Source organism: Hydractinia symbiolongicarpus, chromosome 12, assembly GCF_029227915.1.
Source record: "Hydractinia symbiolongicarpus strain clone_291-10 chromosome 12, HSymV2.1, whole genome shotgun sequence".
Lineage (NCBI taxonomy): Eukaryota > Metazoa > Cnidaria > Hydrozoa > Anthoathecata > Hydractiniidae > Hydractinia > Hydractinia symbiolongicarpus.
The window spans coordinates 6,068,480-6,089,437 of NC_079886.1; the positions used below are offsets into that span (position 1 = coordinate 6,068,480).

The window sequence follows — 20,958 nt, forward strand, 5'->3', positions numbered from 1 at the left end:
TGTAAACAAAAAGAAAAAGTTTATATCTCGTTTTAAAACGACGTTCTGTTATAAGAAGTTATTTCTTTAGTTAGAATAAACATTATTCCAGCACACATTTTGTCGGCACTCGTCCGGCGCATATCTATCTATATTGTTTTTCATGATCAAAGTGGTATACTCAAGCCTGCAAAAATAGGTTTATATCATGGTTAAACGCTTATTTCCAAACGTATTGTTGAAGTTTTTAACAGCAATGTTTACCGACTTATATTAGGCACACTTTCCATACAAATATCACGTGCCTGCAGCGTGTTACAGTCAGATTTTAATAGAAAAAAGTTAGCCCCTATTAAAGGAGAATATGGAATTTGATCATTTTTTTGCGAAAAAGACTCGGTCGAGCACCTCACGCACTGATTCTTTTGAAATTAAAAACAATAGAAAATTCAATACATTTAAAGCATACAGAAATGAAGTTGTTTCTCCTTCCGTATTCTTTCCTCCAAGCTTCTGCATAACATGACTGCCACAAATGTATAATGCGGACACTAATTATTAAAAATATTTAGAGATATATATATTATTATATATTTAGCCTCTTGCTAAATAAATATTCAACAACAACTAGAAAACAAAGCGAAAAAAGAAACAACAACCACAAAAAAATAAAATGACGAAATGCCTAGACATCTATGACAATCCAAGAGAGATAACTCAAACCTTGCTCAACGACTTGTTTCCTGCTGACGTATCGTGCCAGTTAAAAGGCGCTCGATTGCTGAAAGACAGTTAAATGATATAATGATATGAGCTTAGGTTTGAAGAGTTCGTATGTTTATTCACCCAATCGTGTGTAAACTCAACAAGTACTTGCTTTGTAACTCAAGCATACTCTGATTTTGACACACCAATACAAAATTGCAGGAAATGCAGATGACGCATTGGTGAGGTACACGTAGTGTAAGACTTTTGAAGAGTATATTCATCTTTTGTCATTTCTTAAACATCTTTTCTCCATATTTAGATCGAGCATAACGTACAGATACAATAAGATATGTATTATTTATTTTTCAATACCATTTTTAAATATTTTCCCATTGCCATTCCCCACTTTGTGGTTGTTTTTCTATGTGGGTGTCATTTTAGTTGTGAGAAAGACTGATGCAAAAGCTTCAAGATGGTTTTGCCGTTTAAAACTCCAGGTTTCTGGCAATAATTTACCAATTGATATAATCAGTCCCTATTGCTAAGAAAAGATTTGTTGATCCAAACCTTCTTAAAAGTCGGAGCGCAAATCCCTAAAACATTATTAGAGTGATACATAGTATACATATACATATGATATATAGTACAGGATATATGCTTAATTTGAGCCACCTTTCTCCTAATTCAAAAGCCTAAACCTTTGTGGGGGGTTTAAATCTTTTTGACATTCTTACAAAAACGGTTGTCAGAGTTGCGCATTTGGTGCAACTACCTGTGCCTTCGACCTAATTAATATAGCTTTTTGCATTTATCTGCGTCCGTACTTTTTAATTCTGCTGGTCAAAAACGAGATTTTGAATTCAACATTGATATTCTAAAACCCACCAATCACCAAGGGAATTAAACACTAATTTTTATCACTATTTGAATTTAACTACTTTACAATCGTTTGTCATATTTAAGCTGGTGTAGGTCACTTCAACCACAAAGATATTGAAGTAAAACTCAGTCAACATGTTCATTATGGAATAAGCAACGATTTTGTATAGTTATCAATTTTTTCTAAAATCAGCAAAGTTTTACAACGTCATCAAAGTTAAAAGTTAATTCTTAAAATTGTAATGTTTTCTTGTTTATAACTCGTTGTTACTGACGTTTTTACATTTAAGTTTAAAGATATTAAATATATGCACAGATGTACTCAGTGTTGTAAATGCATGCTGAAAAGAGAGGGAAGTGGCTACATTCTTTTTGACTCCACTTTAAACGCCTTACTGATTAATAAAGTCATGTCCCTTAAACCAGAGCATGCAGCTCACCTTAAAAAGACTTTTTAAAATTTATCAACTGAAAGTGTCAAAAGGCTTCACTGAAGCTTTAGCAAGGACACAAATTGACTTTAAAAAGGAATTTCTGAAAGAGGATAGTCAGTCAGCAAAATTATGGATTCAGTTTCTTGATGATGTTGGCGTGATAAGACCGTACAGTCAATCGGAACATCTGGAGGATTTAGAAATACATCTCACGGCTAATATAAGTGTTACAAGTGCTCTTTTTCTTTTGAGAAAGCTGACAACTTTCAATATGCAAAGAGTGTCCGTATGTACCTGCAGGACATTCTAAAAGATCATGAGCATATAAGAAGAAGTCGCAACAACATCATCAGACAACAGGGATCATTTTTAAACAAGATATTTTTTATCGAGTAGCAGCAACAAAGCTCTCTTAATCTGTCTTGAATGTTCTTGATATACAATTTACAAGATTATACACCTTCAACAAATATACAGGATCATAACGTAAACATTCTGGAAGTACAGCTCGCAAGTTAATGCACGTTCAACGAAGATCTTGGTCATTGAAGAATTACACAGAACATTCTAATTGTTTATGTATTTGCTTATTTATACAAGTTATTTGTCTAGAACTTTCTTTAATTTCATGTGTATATATATAGGGAAATGTTTTATAGTAAACTGTGCTTGAAGATACGAAGAATGTAAGTATATCAAAAAAGGACTTGATTCATTCTCTCGTGACAGATGTGTTATCGACATTATTAAATTAAGTCTGGCAACAAAGTAATCAAAGGCAAGGAAAATATAGACCCTAGATAGTTAGATGTACCCTGGATGGTGCAGAGACTGGAAGATAATGTAACGCAATTGCGGTCGATACTGTTATTGCTCTCTTACTTTTGTACTATTAGTGTAAAAATATGACAGATTTTTTTTTTATTCCGACGACAGATCAAATGTCTTCTTCGATATCTTCCTGATTGAGAACACCTACCTAATCAAACCATATCTTCTCTTTCTACATGCCTTGAATGTTTCTAACATGATATTGCAAGTTCTTTGCTAAGACAGAAATTTTGCAACACCAAAGGTTAATGAATACTTGAATTCCAAAAATGCTGATCAAGGAAAAGTGGGCGAGGCAGAAATATAATTGTTCTTATACATGTAAGGAGGTAATATGCACTTTTATGTTGATGTTGTCATCATATACTTTTTAGTGTTTTCATGTACATAAAGAATTTATACTTAACTTAATTAACTGGTCAGGTGTCAGAGAATTTTGATAGAAAATCGATGATGTCAGAAATTACAAGATCATTGCACATCCTATGATATCAAGCTTAATTAGGCATTAAGGGATACAAGCTGGGCGCGTGTTTAATTAGTTGTTCCTAGTGGGATTTTCTACCCTCCTAAGCTGTACAGTTAAATAGTATATCATACCACCGAGGACATTATCCTGAATTGGACTCAAATATCAATTGGCAAATTGTATCGACTAATTGCGTTGCGCCCATTGTTTGTGTTGCGTCTATTGTTTGTATTACGCCCGGTATTTGAGTGTGCCCAGTGTTTTTCACGTCCACAAAGGAAACTTTCAGCTAATGCGCTTAAAACAATTATATTAACATAAAGTTAAAAAAACCCTGAAAAATAAATTTACCAAAACTTGAAAATTTAGTATGCTTTTACCAATTACAAATAGTTTAAAGTCAATTTCTTCCGAACAATAGACAACAACAAAAACAATCTTTATTACCCGTGACTTTGCATGTGAATTTATTTAAAGCAATTTCATTCGCCTTGTTTTTAAAACATGTCACGGTTTCACAGCTAATGAAATCGCTTCAATTCTATCACATGATTTATTCTAGCCAATTAAAAGCATAAAAAAATTTTTTATAAAATAAAGAACATAGCTTTTAGGAGTTGCTTTCTAGGCGCTTTGAAACAAGATTGTAGAAATTATAATCGACCTTTCCTGTTACGGATAGGCACACACACACACACACACATACAGTTAGCGTAGAAGTATAGAATACAGGTCGTTAACCCGTGTGAAAACCCACTTTTTACACCAAAAAAGTAAGTAGATACTAAAAGTTAAAACCAGCAGAGCCTAACTAAAATACTGCTGATTCTCTGGTGGCTACTTTGAAATACTGGCAGTTACTGGTGTTACTGATGGTTCCTACTGTGATTAAAAGCGAAAAAATTAGCAGCTATAGCTCGAAAGAAAACTTACGAAGTAAAGTTTAAAAACATAAATATAATTTGTATAAAAATTTCTTTGCTGACTTCAGTATCAGACCGAAATAAAAAAAAGTGTCATTAATATATAACCCCAATTGGAGCAGAGAAATTGTTTTAGTGCTGCACTTAATAATTATCTAACAGGAACAGCGAAAATTTCAACTCTGCTTTACTTTACAAGAACAAATAGAAAATTAAAAACAAATGTTGATTTATATCTTTGTCTCTCTTTTATAAAATTTCCACATCTTTTGGTCTGATTTCAAATCAATGTTTTAGATAGCCTTAACATGAACGGAAAATGTACTGACCCGAAATTATATCGCAATGAAATTTTGTGGTGTTCCCATGGAATAAAGGGAAATCCTTTTCACATAAATATAGGAAGGTAAATGAAATCAATACTGAAATGAGTTTCACTTCACCCGAAATCACATTTATAAAGACTAGACAAGAGATCGAAATGAAATTTTATGTAAGGAAGTGCTGGCACCTTTCTTTGACACAACACGGGTTGCACTTTTATTCTGACTTATGATAGCGTTCAAGGAACAGGGATGTATGGGGATATTTGTAAAAAAGAGTATTTTCTGTGAAACAAGGAATCATGCCAATCCAGTCTCCACTCCAGTCCAGAAAGTGTGAATTACTATCTACTTAGCGCATGTAGGATAATGCAGGATGCAGGTTTCATTTCTAAGGCTGTCAATGTGCTCGTGCGCCTTCTGTGAATTAAACCGGAAGCTAGGAATGCTTTCTACAAGACCATCATTAGGAATTGCAGAATCTATCTTGGTTATAGGCGAAACTTTATGGCAAAGTTGTTTTATATGCTCTTTTTGGCTGCCTTGTTTTCTTTATGTTCGATATTTTGTTTCCTACATTTAACGCGTGCTGGAATTCGTTACTTATTAGTCTGAGCCATGATAAACAAATCAGATTTTAACGCAGACGATAATTGTCTGGCATTTTGAATAGCTATTAAATTTGCTGACGTTGTAGTGCCCACCTAAACATGAACTTTCGAACGTTTTTTCAACTTTTTTGTCGTGTACAAAAACTCTTAGCAACAAACATTGTTTAAGGAAATCAATGAAATGTGACCATATTTTGACTCAGTGACTATTTTCTACAGATCAAGAATTTTTACAGACTTATATTTCCCGAATAGGGTTTTGCGCTGATCATTTCCTTTCTTTTTTAGTGTATCATTTATAATCAAAATTCCTTAAAAATTAGAGGACACAAAGGTTGGATATTTTCACTTTACATTTTGATTAAAATTCTGATAAAAAAAGGATCTGATATAAAAACTCAGCATCGAAAACAAAAGTCTAAAAAGTGAATAAATTTTGTGCAAATAATTAAAATTTTAACCAAAACTTTTAGACAACTTTTTTATTACCAATTTTTTTATTTCCACTTTTTTTCACTTTCGCATTTCAAATAAAAAATAGTAGTGAGAATGACCCTTCAGGGCCATCGTATATAACCGAATAAATTATGTGCAATTGACAATCTATTGTTTTGAACTTAAAATGTGATATTCGTTCACGTTTTCTTTTATATTTACTTTCTTATTTTAAATAATGACCGCGTCATATCCCTGACTTATTTCTTCTTCGAAACTTCTCTAATAGCAACTCTTATTGACAATTTTCTTTCGCTTGTTATATTGCAAATGCACATGGGCCTATAAAGAAGTTGGTAACGCTTATTTTCAACAAGTGAAAACAAAAACACGTGTTGTTATTATTAGCTATTTCATGATACATGGAGGTATATGGAAACTTTTACAATATATTTGGTATTATAAGACATTATAAATAATTAAAATAGGATGTAAAGGTAAAGGATTAAATATAATGCGCTATTGTCCTCTGATAGGATATAAAAGGACAGGGCATCCGGTATGGGCCTAAAAATTTTGAGAGTGTTCGAGACAAAAAAGTCCACTTGGATGTGCGTGATGACATGGAGCAGAGCAATTAAACTGAATCAGATCAGCGAGAAAGTCTTTTATGTGACGAAGATACAAAATTAAGATAAAATGATTGTTTTCTAAAACGATTTTGAAAAGATTATAACTGCTTTGTGTAGTTTCGGCTGTATTCCACCTTTTTTCCTCATTCTTAGGATTGAGCTCTTTTACTTTCTAAGAAGATAAAAGCATAAGTCAAGACCTGCCTATTCTTTTTAACTGCAGTACACGAAAAAATAAAGATTTGAAGGTACCTTGCACAAAAATGTTTATTACTTTATCTACAGTGGTGTCTACACAGATATATTAAGATCCAGTTGAATGTTAAAACTCATAGGAAATGTATAAATTGTATAGTTAGTGTAGGGTAAAGGGGTTTTAAAAGTTGACAATAACACATATAGCTATATAACAAAATATAACGCCTTTGTTTGGACTGTTATATTATAAACGTATGGTTAGAGTTCGTGCACAGTATTATTTCAGCGTTAGTTTTCGTCTAGTCACAACATCTCTTGATTGGTTTAACTCTTCTTCGAGTTTATCTTTCTCAGTAAAGATTTTATTTATTAACGAACTTCCAGCGTGATAAGAATTTAGAAACAGAGCATCAGGAGATTTCCTTGTCATATCGTCATTTGCATGGTCCCATTCTGTTCTAATTGGAACAGAAAATGGTATTTGATCATCGATATGTTTTAGTTGCGCTTGACTGGTCTTGCAAACGCTAGATCTGTCTGCATTGTCCCTTGAAGATGTTCTTCTATCCTTTCTGTTATAAACTACTCTGCAATTTTTCTTAGGAAATTCTGGTGATTTATTTTTCCCCTCAAATTGATTTTGTTTCGTAGATGGAACCATACAGCTACTAATGCTACTAATGTGAATTGATTTGCAATACTCAACTTCGTTCTGTAGAGTTTTGATGTTTTTATAGCAGCGTTCCAGTGATTCTTTAAAAAGGAAGTTTTCTTTTAATAACTTGGCCATATCCTAGGGCAAAGAAATTGGTTTATTTTACATTGTGAATGCACCTAAGAACAGCTAATTTTAATTTGTATCATAAACACTTTTTTTATCTTTAGTCTAAGGTGTAAGACTCATTTTGTAAGATTCAGCCACTCTAAAAAAGTTATATTTTTAAAATGTCTCTATTTTCTAGATTATGAAATTCTTTACATTTCATACAAAAATTTTGTGTGACTTAAACATTGTTTAAAACCTCTTCAATTTAAACATCACCTTTCTAGATATTCGTTGTATCAATTCAGAATCTCTGTGTGTCAAGATATCGATACAAGTAAATTTAAAGAGACATCACGTGTTAACGAAATTTAAAAACAATATCCGCGAAGTCTTTTCTCTTACCTACCTATTAAGGAATTTTTTCGACACCTGTGAACACTGTTCTCAATCACCCGGTTTAAACTTAGCAAGCGTCAATATTAATCTCATCTTTTTACCTTTTGATAAATCGATGCAAGGACCAGTAACTCATTGACAAGAAATACAAGTTGAACAACAGTTTATGTGGAAATACCGGGGACTTACCGTGGTAAATATAACCAGCATTGCCTACTCCATCTCTGATAAAATTTTTTTGCTTATTGAGATTTGCTGTAAATAATTCCCTTCCCTTAAATTCTAGTAGTTAAAATACCTCGGTAAAAGAGATTTGGAAATGAAAAATATGTCGTACCTTTTTATAGTGGTCGATTTCTCTGTTTTTTGCATATTTTACGTAACTGACCAATTCTTTTAGGATGTTTTCAGAATGTTGTTTTTCAACAAAATTTTCATTTATGTTGCTATTATCAATCTGTTGGTGATGAAATTCACAAGGCATGTCTTCTTTGTTTACTTGACTGCTTTGATCTTTGTTTCTCGCTTTACGACGGATTAACGTCGAAAAGTTTTCCATCAGTTTAAAAACACCACGAATTCCTTCATCCCTAAACAATTTATCCACATCAGTACTTTCTTTATCAACTTTCGTGTACAATTTCTTAATATGTGATTTTAAATCCTGAACTAATGTTTCATATTTCACTTGTTCATGTTTCAATAAATAATTTTTCTGACTGCATTTAGACAGCAAAATTTTGTTTTCTTCGCTTAAACTTTTGATGTTCCAATCAAGCCGCTCCAGTTTTTCATGATATTTTTGTGTTTCTTGTCTATTTTTGAGGCACTCTTGTTCTAAGTACGACATTTCTTTGCATGTTGCTTGAACCACATTGTCAATTTCATCTAGTAACATACAACATTGACTGTTAGTGCTTGAAAGCGATTTAACTTGAGCCTGAAGTTTTTCAATTCGTTTTTTATATTCAAAAATTTCAATAGCTTTATTTTGAATGGTTGTTTCCAGTAAATCGCCTCGCCGTTCTTGATCGTTGCATTTGGTGACCAATTCTTCAATTTTAATGCATTTTTCTTCTATTTCTTTCTCCATTGTTTTATCAATCACATTATTGTTGATATCTTTTACAATAATGTCAAGCGATTTATTGTGTTCTAAACTGATTAAACTTTTCGAAGATTTTCTCCAAAATCGTAAGGAAGATTTCCGGCGTTTTTTCGTTTTCACATCCTCCATTTCCATTTGAATATCAGCTGTCACGTTGTTTTTTGTTTCTAGTTCGCTTTTAATTCTCGTCAGACTTAACTTTGCTTTTAATTCTCCCACTTGTTGCGAATGGTAACTATCGGCATTTTGGATGTACTCATTCAGTAACCCATTATCGTGTTGTGCCGAATTCAACTGCTCACATTTCTTCTCCAAGGCTTCAATAAGTAAAAGTTGTTCCTTGTGCTTCGTTTTTGCAATGTCCAACTGGTTAAAAAGTTCATCTGTGCTTACTCGATGTGATTCTTCTGACAGCGCGACTTCCTGCCTATACTTTGCATCAAGTAAATCGCATAATTGAAATGCTACAGATATATCATGCAACATGTCGTCTCTTCTTTGAAGTTTCTGGAGGAAACGTTTCAAGTTTTCTATTAAATCGTGTACACCCAAATTTGGGTTCACTTCACCGGGAGAATCATGTGTATTGGACATTTGACTTGATGCAGTAACAGTTACAGATGTAATGCTTGATAAACTATTATCGTCACCTTCAGCAATATTAATATCATCGTTGTGGTCAGTTGGGATTAGCTCACAATCTGTATCTTTCATTCTCTTGCTTGTTTTACTTGAAATGTTTTCTTCATTGGCTGTCATCTAAGTAAAAAAACGTATCTACTATCAACAAATGCTTTTTGAACACACCACATAAAAAAGAAGCTTTTATTAAGTAACAAATTTTGAATCAGCTTACTATGGTGCATGAAAATACTCGTTTTTTCATGAAAATCATTATTGGCGAAATTCAACATAAGGGTGGCGTTTGTCGTGAAAAGCACACAGAATTCTTTATAAAAATGAATAAAAAAATGTTACCTCGAAGCGATCACACTCTGTTTTTTATTGTTTTGTTTTCTTCATACGTTATTCAAAAAGAAGTCCTTGCAGAGCTGCGCATTAAAAACAACACAATGTCACGTCTTCATGAACTGACTTGGTTTTTTTTGAGAAGAACTGGAAGAAAAATAAAGAACACAGGAAATAAAAATACCATAAAATCATGGAAGAATGTACGAAGTTCAAAGGTTTTTTCCATTCCAATAATTATTGGAATAATTAAGGTGAAAAAATTACGCTGGGGTTGCAAACGAACTTCTTGTTCGCTACTTATGTGATCATTATGCTTTGAGCAAGAATGATCTCACTAATCAGAACAAACATGATTAATTCCTTTATTATTTCAGAGGGTAACATGTGGTCACACTGGCTTTATGCCCATTGGTTGGTTGATTTTAATCCGGTTTTCTCTAAGAAATTAAGTTGTATTTATTGGTGGATTTGAATTAGGACGTTGCTCTGACATTTTTGTTTGAAGAAAGCTTTTGTGTGAGAGAAACTTTGATTATCATTTTGATATTTGAAAAAAGCTTAGTTAACTAGGCTTATTTCAGAACGAACGTAAAGAATAACATTTGTTTTTTTATTACTCTGTATAAATTTCTGCTTACTTTAGTTAATTAATTTTAAAATAAAAAAGGAAAAGTTTATCAACAAAAGTGGTAGTTTGTTCAGCGATAAATAAAAACTTTACTGGAACGTTTTCACCTTAGCATCAGTGGCTGATTCACAACCTTTGAAAAAGAATGTAAAATATGTATTGCCCCTTAGTAACCAGATGCTGGCCTCTTCCGCCCCCTTTTATCAGAAAAAAAGCTGAATGACAGTCAGTTCATTTTTCTAATTGTGAAAATTTTGACGTTCCAGGTTAAATGTTCTTTACCTGACAAAAATTAGGGTTTGCATGATTAAACAAAGGATTGCACAAGAAATCACAATAACGCTGGAAAATTTTCTGTATAACAAACTGTTATGTTCTGTATAATTTTTGTATATATGTCTCACTTTAAGCATGATAAGACTAGGTTTTAATGTGCTCTAAAGAAAGTTTAACAGCCACTCAACCATGTTGCTGTTTCAAGTACACATTCTTATAATTCTGCAGTTCTTCGAAACTTTATCACAACACGTTGATAAACATCACTACAAATCATTTTATGTAGATCGTTTTGAACCAAAAAATGCAGGTTTGAATCGCAGAGGAAGTCCGTGGCCTTACTATGAGTGGCAAAAAAAGCAACACGAAAACGATAAACGAATTCACACAGAAGTTTTGAGAGAAAACAAAGTACATCAAGACGAAAACAAGAAACAGTACGATGAAAGTTTGCATGAGAGTCAAGAAACACGTCGCATGCAAGATGAAACTAAACGAGAATCTTCTGTCAAGCAGGCTGAGAAAGGCGAACCCGGGAAACAAAGGAGTAGCTTTGAAAAGAAAGCTAAACGTAAAGGTAAATCTGAATTTCTACCCAACCTTAAATAAAAGTGCAACGTGATGAGCAATGATCTCTAAAAATACAGATATAAGTTAGATTGCTTGAATTTCTTGACAACCTCGTCCCCAGGGGTTCTTTTCTTTTGACATCAAGGCGAAGTAACCGCTAGCGGCTTTGGCATAGGCAACAAACCCTGGGGATGAGGATGAATTCTTGATAGACTGAGCAATCTCATTCCCAGGATTCTTTTGTCTCTTTGTTCATCGCTAATTATGGCAGAAGAGTTGGTCAATTCTGGCCGTTATGACTTTATTGAAACCACATGTTGTACAACAAAGCGCCACAACAAAAGTTGCACAGAGATTTACTTAACTAGATCGCTACAACACTTGCACAGCCAATTAGCGATTAGAAACTTGGAAACGAAGATTCAGGCGTTCATATTTTGACAAGAGAACACATCTATAGTCTCTATTATTATTAAGTTATTAACGCCAAAGATGTGCAAAAGCAATTTTGAAATACCTAGACGTGAATACTTCTTGGTTTGCAGCTTTATCCAGCTTTAATTTTAAACGCTTAAAAATAAATACCGTCTTGTTAGATTCCTGATATACTTTTTTATAGGTTATAAAGAAATGGTTTTAACCGATAAAGAATCAAACAATTTCCTCACATCTAGAAAAAAGAAACATTACTTTTAACCATTCGGCAAAATACACTGACGAATTATCGTTAAATTTCATGCTTGATTGAGCCGTAAGAAAACATTATTTTGACTATAAACTAACTGCTCAAAAAGTTATGTTTCGTAACAAGCAGAGTGGTGGTACAATATACGAATATATATTTAGTAGAGTATGTAGATATTGTAAAGAGGGTTTGAAAGACCTGTGAAATTAACGTTGCCAGAGAAACGGTAATAAAGATTTTTCAAATGCTAAGCATTAAATGTCATATAATATTCTCTGTTATGTAAATCTACTATTATATATTTTTTATAAAATATATTTTTAATAAACGATCTTTTAAGTGCTCACGATAAACACACAGTACTGTTCCGTCAATTTTATACTAAAGAACTCTGCATAGGGGGTAGGGGGGGTAGAGGGGGTGGCATGTATTCTCTTCACAGAGCTGGGGGGTCGGGAATGGGTGGGGGGCATGATCTCCACATGATCTCCACAAATTTTATATTAGAATCAACATTTTTTAAAGAGGTCTATTATTTTACTTTATGTTTTTTTATTTATTTTTCATTTAAAAAAAGCTTCTGCAAGATTTCGTAAATGACGTTAAGTGTGAAAATAGGGAAGGAAAAGAAATATTTAAGCTAATGAAAGGAAATCGCAGAGATATCTAAGAAATCAGTGGTGAAAAATTTAGTGAAAAACGTAATTTCTCGCGAAAGTTTCTTCCCTTAAAGTATTTAGGGTTTTGTCTTTCTTCAGAACGGGACAAGAAAACATCTCGTCGGGCCGTTATTTTAAAACAGAGCAGAGAGCCCCGGAAATGACGTTGACAGGTCATTTTTGCTCAAATGACCTGGAAACGGCCAATCTTGTTCAAAGAGCTTATTTTGGGTTTTCTGATATGTAGCTGGCGCAAAAGAAGTAGCTCTCGTACTGGTCGGCCTAAAAGCCGTTTGCTTCCTTGTCTAGTTTTTACCCTGGGACATTTAAAGGTAAACTTCCCATTTGTGTGAACAAATGTCGAATGTAAACGTTCTGGCTAATCTGAAAGCGGTAAGACGAAAAGTATTTAGCTTGCTGACTGACTGGCTGGCGACTTGAATGCGAGAAATCTACCCCTTTTGCGTTTTTATAAATTTTTAAATTTTAGTTGAACCTTTGGCTGCATACAAGTCCTAAATAAACGCTTTTTACTACCTATAGCGACCAAGAAGAGCAACTTTCAGTCTATTTTGGTCTTGGATTACATTACATTCATAACTTTAAAAACTAGCTTGCTAATACATATTACTTATCTTTGAAAAATGAAATTAGATTGGTTAGCTAACAAGCACACAAAATTCTTAGATGGTTGCAATTCTAATTCTTGTTTAGATTTAAAGTGAGTTATTAACTTGACATAGCATTTTAATCTTACTTTACCAGCAACAAACTCTTTAGGTGTGCACTGCAATTGTATGCTTGTACTGTTGTTAACAAAATAACCGCTGTGATATCATGCCGAACTTATTTTATTACAAGGCGGTAAACACATTAAAAATTGCCAAAGTAATTTTAAACCATTTAGGCCTTTTTACCCTTCGTATAAGGCGTCTGGTTGGGCAAAAATTTCAAATTGCGAAATTATTGAGCCAATTAAATTCGAACTTCAACCGCCCAGGCCCAGGGCTCTTCTTTCGCGCCAGCTTGCATATCAGAAAGAGAAAAAGAAGCTCTAGGTACGAGATTGAGAAAGGCCAAGCGACTGAGGGGATTGATTATTTATTTAAATTATTAAGAGTATTGTATTGAAAAATCATACCTTTCTACAAACTCGTCCCCAAGGCTTTCCGTCTAAATATAGAAAAATTAAAAAGTTCTAGCAACGAGGTTGTCATTTGTACTATCTTTAAAAAAATCATTCTGTTTGAGGTTAGTTCAAAAGTTAAAAAATTGTTAACATTACAAACTAGATAAATTTTATTACATAATGCATCTTGCTGTGTTATGTTATTTTTTGCTGCCAACGTTCGTGTATACGGAAAATGAACACTTGAGAAGCTATCTAGAACAAAAAGCGCACTATCTTGGACACTTTGGTGAAATGTTGAAACGCAAAAGCGAACAGTATTACTCAAAACGGGAGGTAATTTTTTTTTTGTACACGTTTTCCAAATCAGTAATGTAAATTTTTTTTGCTAAGGCTGACTGTTATTTAAAATCTTCTCTTCTTTTACAAACTCAACTGTTTTTTTTTTTCTTGTTGACTTTTTACTTGTGATTATCAAATTTGCATTTTTGCCTGTTCAGTTGGGCTACTGCGCCAACCTGAAATAACCTTTAGTTATAATGACGTCTTCACATAGAACATTTTGAAGAAGACATATCTCAGAACTGATTGCTTGTTTTGTGTGAGAAGCATCTTATAAAAACTCGAGTCTTAAATCTTTTAGCTTATAACCAAAAGTTAGCCTGGACTGTGCAAGTGAGAAAAGAAAAAGAACAAACAATATAAATTATAAAAACATTATGAGTTTTTGAGATTTTTTTCTTGTTTTAAAAGTCATAGGAAGTCTCTTACGACGACAAACGTGATGAAAACTGAGTTTGAAATTTATTGGTTCACCTGCTTACATGCAGACACATTAATTTTGATTTTTCAAATAGATAGTCAACATGCAAAAATGAAAAAACAACAGGTGAAGCTGGAAAATACAGAAACTTAAGGCCGGTTTTTATTATCATAAAAGCAGTTGCCGCTCCCATTTTAATGGGAACATTACAAACAACAAAACGACACAAGAGATATGCACAAGAAATGTTGAACAGATGTTGACAATTTTGGACTAAATTTAAATAATGTTTTCTATCCCTGCAACAGTTGCACGTGTTGTTTTTTAAGTAGTTTTTAAAGACTTTGAATGTATGTTGTCTCATGTTACTTTCGTTATAAAAGTTTGTAACTGATTTCTTTTTTTGCCTTTTTTCTACAGAATATAGTAGTAAACGCTGCCAAAAATCATTTGTGCTTGCCGTCCAACATACCCTTCTTGATTTGCTACGTTTTTAAGCTTTGTACTGGAAACGAGGTTGCGTAATTTTCAATGTCTTGTAGGAATATGCAAATTGGTTGGTGAATTACAGAGAGATGGAACGTGAAAATCAACATCATCATCTCGAATCACAAGATGAACAACAAGAATTATCACATGAGCACGCTGAGGTGGAGCGCGAAACTCGTCATGAACATCGCCACCATGGAGGAGGGTTATTGAAACGAAGTCTCATCAAGGGCAAGTACTTTTATATATCTCGTTTATATCTCGAAGTTAACCTCAACTTAACAATACTACATCTGCAGACCCATAGCGCAAGTAAACATCTTTTAACCTTTCGTAAGGCTCGTTTCCATTTGTCTGCATTCTCAGCTAAAGCGCAAAAAGCACACGAGCTGTTTATAGCGCATATGCACTTTGACAAAACTAGAGTTAAAATCAGCATTCGTTATACCATTTCAGACTAGTTAAAAGTCCATTAGCAACCAAAGTCACCGTGTGAACAAAATCAAATTGCGCGTGTTCCTAATATCAATAGATCGGTAATGATGATTTACTGGTACGATGTAAGGAATGCATGCGATTGTATCATACACGTAGTAAAGACAGAATAGAATGTATTTGTCTTGACATTATCATACTCTATTCACATATTTAAATATATACAACGAATATTTACGCCATCATAATATAGTAACTTAAATTTGCCGAGTTTGATTTAATAGGCGGATGCACATGGATGGCAAATAACTTAACTTTTTCATATTTGTCCCTAGAAAACCGGGGTTGCCGTGTTGATTTTTCTCTGTATGAAGACCCCGGCCAAGGTTTTGTGTCCCTTTTTTGTACTAGCTTTTAAATTCTGAAAAAAAAAAGAAGAATGATACAAAATACACCTCAATTCCAAAATTTAGTTAAAGTAACGCAAGTTTAAAACATGATAAGATAAATATATTTACAAAACCAACGTACATAAATAAAATAAAACTACAATATAAAATATTAATTATTCCATTTTTCATATTTTTAGATCCATCTTTCATAATAAGGCCACCAAAAGAAGCTCTACAGTTTTTTAAACAAAGAAGAAAAATTTGAACTTCTAATCACAAGTACGAGGGGATCCAAAGAAAGTCAAACCAGGTGGTGATTTCCAGAGACAACTAAGTGGAAAAGCTTCAAGCTTTAAACTGAGAGGATACTGTCCGTGAAACAAACGTAAATTGTTAACTCGACGGCAGTGTTATAACTCACGGCGGTGTTATAACTCAACGACTATAACTCGACCACAGTGTTGGACCCTTTATGATATCGGTACCGTGGTTGTGGTGGAATAAAAAATTTTCTTCCGTAAAACTTCACGTCTCCTACACATGTGTGCGTAACTAGTCCAATTAACATAAAAATGGTTCCAATCCACAAACAAAAATATGAGAGGCCTGGTGACCAAGGTTCTTTAATGAATTGAGATGTGTAAATGATTAGACACGCGATACCAAGCAACGCTGAAAAAAATGGAGAAACATAAAATAGGATACAATGATGTTATCAAATGATTGAAATTTCTGGCGTGGTCGCACGGCTTGTTAAAAAAGTTGATACCACCGCCTAACTGGTCGTTAGTCTGTACAAATTCCACGGGAATTTACCCGTCGCAGCAAATTTGATAAAAATATATCGTATTTGTTATTTGTAGCTGAAAAATTTCGGGCGTGGTTTTGAATGGTCGGATTTTGACCAACAGACACGCAACGGTTATTACTATTAAAAAAATTAACGTTGAAAAAAAACAGTGCACAAAATACATGGTATACGTCCGGCTTAAAAAGTTTCAATACAATATGCAACATTCAAATGTGTTTGTATATTTGTTACCGTGAAATTCGGTAGATTATCTCGCTAGCGAATAGTCCTCTAGCGTATAAGCATAACTTTTTAATTTATTTATTTATTTCATAGATAGGCGGATTCGTTAATCAGACTGCTTTCTATGGAAATTCACAACACAAAAATAAGCCAAGAAATTTATAATCTTCTTAAAAAAGTTATTTCAACTAGAGATAACCATAGCTTATCAGCCGAGTTTTGAAGCCTTGCATCAAAAAATGTAAATTCTTGGATAAATCTTAGACTTTGCTATTAGTACTCAGACTTTTTTATAAGCGGAATGAAAATGTTAAAAGTGGAAATACCTGAAACGAGTTCTAATACAGTCACCTGAAGTACAAGTTTAGGTAGACGTGAGGTGGTAGCGGCTAATGAAAGCAATAAGCTGAGACCACCGCACGCACTTGATGAAACTATCAACGAAAGTAAGAGTTCTTCGAATTCTAAATGGAAGAAAACGTTTTAGAAAAATAGAACTCAGAGCGCAAAGAAGCTCAATATCGTTAGTGAAAAAATTACTCTGGGGACGAGATTGAAGGTTACATTTTCATTAAAAACAGAAACAGAAAACCGCACCTTGAATATTGCTGTATATTCGGAAACTTTTGCTGGCTGTTTAATAAAAAGGTTACTTATGTAAAATCTTGACTAAAAAAGCGCGCTTATTTCATACGCTGTGCATAATCCCTTTACGCACAGCGTATGAAGCGCCAAATTGATCACGTTTGAACACAAGACAGCGCATAATAGACACAATTAGCTTTGTATTTTTACAGAAGTTTGTCATAATTTTCTAGAAAGATGTTATTACGCTTACGGTAAAATTCTTTTGCATATTTGGACACTCTCCAGTCGTGGCAAACATTTTTGTGTGTACTGTTTCTAATGCATTCTTTAAATATTCCTTGCGTATAGTGAGTTGATATTTTATTCTCGACAATAGTTGCACTTCTCCATGAATCTAACGCCAAAGTTAACCCGATTAAAGCCGACGCACAAAACACTAGCGTGGATGCAAAACCCAATTGCAGGAACAGCTTCAGTTTCTTCTCCATATCTACAATAGAAGAAAGATACCGTTAATTTCTGGGTCAAGTTGATACCTTGTAAATACTTGATTAAGTCCCGGGGACTTATTTCAAAATCGATAGTAGGAGGGGGGGCATTTAGAGAGGGGATTCTAAACAAAAATGGAGCTAAATGAAAAAATGATTTTCCACACTTTTTAACCTTTTCTCTTCGAGAAACAACATAACTATAGTCATTAAACGTCCATTAGAAGCCGCTCCGGGGCGTTTAATCAGAAAGCGCTTATGTAAAAAATAATCTGAAAATAGGGGGGGGGGGGGGGCTGTATTCACACGGAGCGCTAAATAGACCATCTACGAGATTCAAATATGCTCTCCTTTGAATAAGCCTCAACCCTAAAAATGATTTACTTTACTGGCAAAAATCTGAGATACAGTGAAGTTGGGGAAGAAAAAAGATAACCATACCCACATCCAGGGAGCTTTTGCATTCACGTTTAGTCAGAAGATTTTCATAATCAGATTAGAAATAAAAAATTTGTCATTCTATCGACCTTTTGTAATAAGCATAACCTTCCCAAATTCTTACCAACATATGGTAATTTTTTTGCTCACTAATAAATTTCTTCTTCTGTGCTGAAGTAGATATCAAGCTCAAAATTAAAAATGACTGTGAAAAAAAGATTTGTCAAGTTCTAAAGCAGGGTTTCGCGTTACACAATATGTCTGTGCGCATCACAATGACAAGAAGAGGAAATAAATAAGTAAATATTGTAACTTATCTACTTTGTGGAAAAGCCCAGCTAATATGGCGGGTTCTGTGTTTCATTAATATAATGGCGCACCTGGTTGTTTATTTAAAAGTTTGACCAATTAGAGTTGACTAAAATTAAGTAAATGTTAACTTTAAGGCTGTCTTAAACTGTTTGTTTTGTTTTTTTGTAAAAATCAAGAATCACGCAACAGCAAACTATAGCACATATCACATGAAACGAATTTTTGGCAAATAACTCAATCTTGCGAAATCTTTATATTATTAGGTTGGGTTGAGTAATTTATAATAAGCAGGAAGTTTTCCCAAGTCAAATAATTGGATTGAAACAAGAATTTTAATGAGAAAACCATTTATATAACTTTAGTGACTGCAAAGTACACCTAAACTGAAAACAAAAAAGAATGATTTTTTCAGTTTGTCAACTTTTGCAGAACTTTATCTAAGCAATTATTATATTTCCAGGAGTTCTAAGGAGCTTTTAGCGATTATAGTCGATCTGCTGGTTATATCTTAAAAAAATGTTTCTTCAGTCGCTTGACATCTGAGCTGATCATCGCGCTAGTTGAGTCAGTTATTATGCACGAGGGCAAAACCATTGTCAGGCCTTCTATTATAATTTTAGAGTCAATTTTCACGGAATTTCTTTGCTTTTCTTTGATTTTTTGCCGATAACTTCTGGCACTAAACACGATTTCTGAACACCTGTTGCTTCAAAGCCGACGGAGTTTGGCACCGCCAGAAAAAAAAGAGAGCTTCCTTTTATATTAATAAGCCTCTCAGGATTGAAGATATGTTGAAGTTCTTTCTAGAAACATTTTAATGTTTGTTAATTTTTATGACCTAAATGATTGCTAGTTTATGGTTTAATTTATGGTTCTTTAATCTTAAAAAATATCCCCTTTTCATACCCCTCCCAATTTGTGAGGTTAGAACAACTTAGAGAACTTTTGGAGCAGTAGTGGTGACAAGAACATAACAACGTTGAAGCCGAGATAAAAAGGTTTTTCAAAAATCGTTTTATAAGTTAAGAGCTCATAAAATACTCACTACCTTTTTAAAGTTTCCATGCACGTACCTGTATTAATCAGAACTGAATTTTTCACTAAGATATTCCGAGTGCTTGATCTCAAAGCTTCTCCATACTTCACATTGAACAGATGGTATTTACGTGCAATAAAAAAATTAACAAAAATAATTGTGATCGATTTAGCTGACAATGTCATAATTGACAAAAAAAAAAATTTTGACATCACCCTTCACCGTAGATGCTATAAATTGTTGAAGTTAGACATTGCAATTTGCGTCGCATCTTAATTAAATCCTGGACCTTTCAACTGCTCTCTCTCTCTCTCTCTCTGGTGGCTTATTAACTAATTAAATTTTTACATTATTTAAGGAATGTCTTTATCAGCATATATGAGGGAAGCACGTGAACAAGTTCAAGCAAACATATTGAAATCGCCATTTTGTGAAGTCAGCATAATTTCTTGTCTGCTTATTGCAGTTAATTACCAACGTCTTTGCAGTGCTATACACACAAACATCGCTGGTTGTCGAAAAAATGTTTGTATGTTCAGGCCCTCTTCAATGCTTTTCTTTCTCGGTTCTAGTAAAAAACATTCCTTCAGATGAGTACAGCAAAGCAACTTAGGATCTTTTGATATTACCTAACAACCTCAATCACAGGACCTGTTGTATCTTTTAAACGCAGCCTCAATAAGAGACGAAAAGCCCTGGGAACGAGGTTGATTACGTAAATAACATGCTTTAAACTGCACAAGCCTCAAAATTTGGGCTTTGAATTTTTTTTTACAGTTAACGCACGTTCTGCATTTTTCACAATTACAACTTTTATCGGGGCTTGTAATGAAAAGAAAACTTCCCTGGAAGTATCACATTTCTTTCTCAGCCAGGTAATTTTTTATTAAATGATAAAAATTGCTGACTTGAATGTAGTTGCTTATGTAATAATTTATTAGACATACGTTTATTACTAGGTAGTAATACAAATGCATAATTCGGATCAGAAAGTTACCATGTCACATAAACAAGGAAGATTTCAGAAATTTTTAAAAATCGAGCCATAAATCCACTTATGCCAAGTTTTACCACCTGAGCATAAGTGGATTTATGGCTTTTGATGCTAAAAACACAATCAGGAGTATACTTACGTTATGTTTATTAGAGCAAGAATAAAAGTTCGAACGTTGTCCTATGAGTTATATGGGTGAGAAGAAATGGTCCTCTTTTAAGCTTTACAAGAATAGTCACAAAACTAAGGCTATAATTACACAAGGCCACGTTCAAACAGTGTAGTGGTGTTAATCACGCATTAAAAGACTGTGTATAGTTAAAATACCCACAACATCAGTTAAACACACATCAGAACGATTCTCAAGGCTGAACAATAT

General features: G+C 33.6%; 4 protein-coding genes across 5 annotated transcripts; 2 read left to right on the top strand and 2 right to left on the bottom strand.

Annotated features, from left to right (window-relative positions):
* Positions 1–6,445: 6,445 nt before the first annotated feature.
* On the bottom strand, positions 6,446–9,718 carry LOC130622147 (myosin heavy chain, clone 203-like). Of its 2 annotated transcripts, none has more exons than XM_057437562.1 (3): positions 9,549–9,611; positions 7,922–9,451; positions 6,446–7,215 (listed from the first exon to the last, which is right to left on the bottom strand). In XM_057437562.1, exons 1-3 carry the CDS (start codon positions 9,585–9,587, stop codon positions 6,700–6,702), a joined length of 2,085 nt encoding a protein of 694 aa, XP_057293545.1. In that variant the 5' UTR covers positions 9,588–9,611; the 3' UTR covers positions 6,446–6,699. The 2 variants fall into 2 exon arrangements, with proteins under 2 accessions (XP_057293545.1, XP_057293546.1); XM_057437563.1 differs by lacking the exon at positions 9,549–9,611 and adding an exon at positions 9,671–9,718 and having other exon boundaries at positions 6,447–7,215.
* Positions 9,719–10,140: 422 nt separating this feature from the next.
* LOC130622361 (uncharacterized) lies at positions 10,141–12,154 on the top strand. The gene is made up of 2 exons (XM_057437822.1): positions 10,141–11,145; positions 11,758–12,154. Exons 1-2 carry the CDS (start codon positions 10,758–10,760, stop codon positions 11,832–11,834), a joined length of 465 nt encoding a protein of 154 aa, XP_057293805.1. The 5' UTR covers positions 10,141–10,757; the 3' UTR covers positions 11,835–12,154.
* Positions 12,155–13,185: 1,031 nt separating this feature from the next.
* On the top strand, positions 13,186–15,455 carry LOC130621841 (uncharacterized). Its single transcript, XM_057437194.1, has 2 exons — positions 13,186–13,947; positions 14,917–15,455. The coding sequence occupies exons 1-2, from the start codon at positions 13,792–13,794 to the stop codon at positions 15,322–15,324; spliced, it is 564 nt and encodes a 187-aa protein (XP_057293177.1). The 5' UTR covers positions 13,186–13,791; the 3' UTR covers positions 15,325–15,455.
* A 2-nt stretch (positions 15,456–15,457) lies between these two features.
* LOC130621840 (uncharacterized) lies at positions 15,458–20,880 on the bottom strand. The gene is made up of 4 exons (XM_057437193.1): positions 19,623–20,880; positions 17,562–17,801; positions 17,050–17,187; positions 15,458–16,362 (listed from the first exon to the last, which is right to left on the bottom strand). The coding sequence occupies exons 1-4, from the start codon at positions 19,795–19,797 to the stop codon at positions 16,133–16,135; spliced, it is 783 nt and encodes a 260-aa protein (XP_057293176.1). The 5' UTR covers positions 19,798–20,880; the 3' UTR covers positions 15,458–16,132.
* Positions 20,881–20,958: the final 78 nt, after the last annotated feature.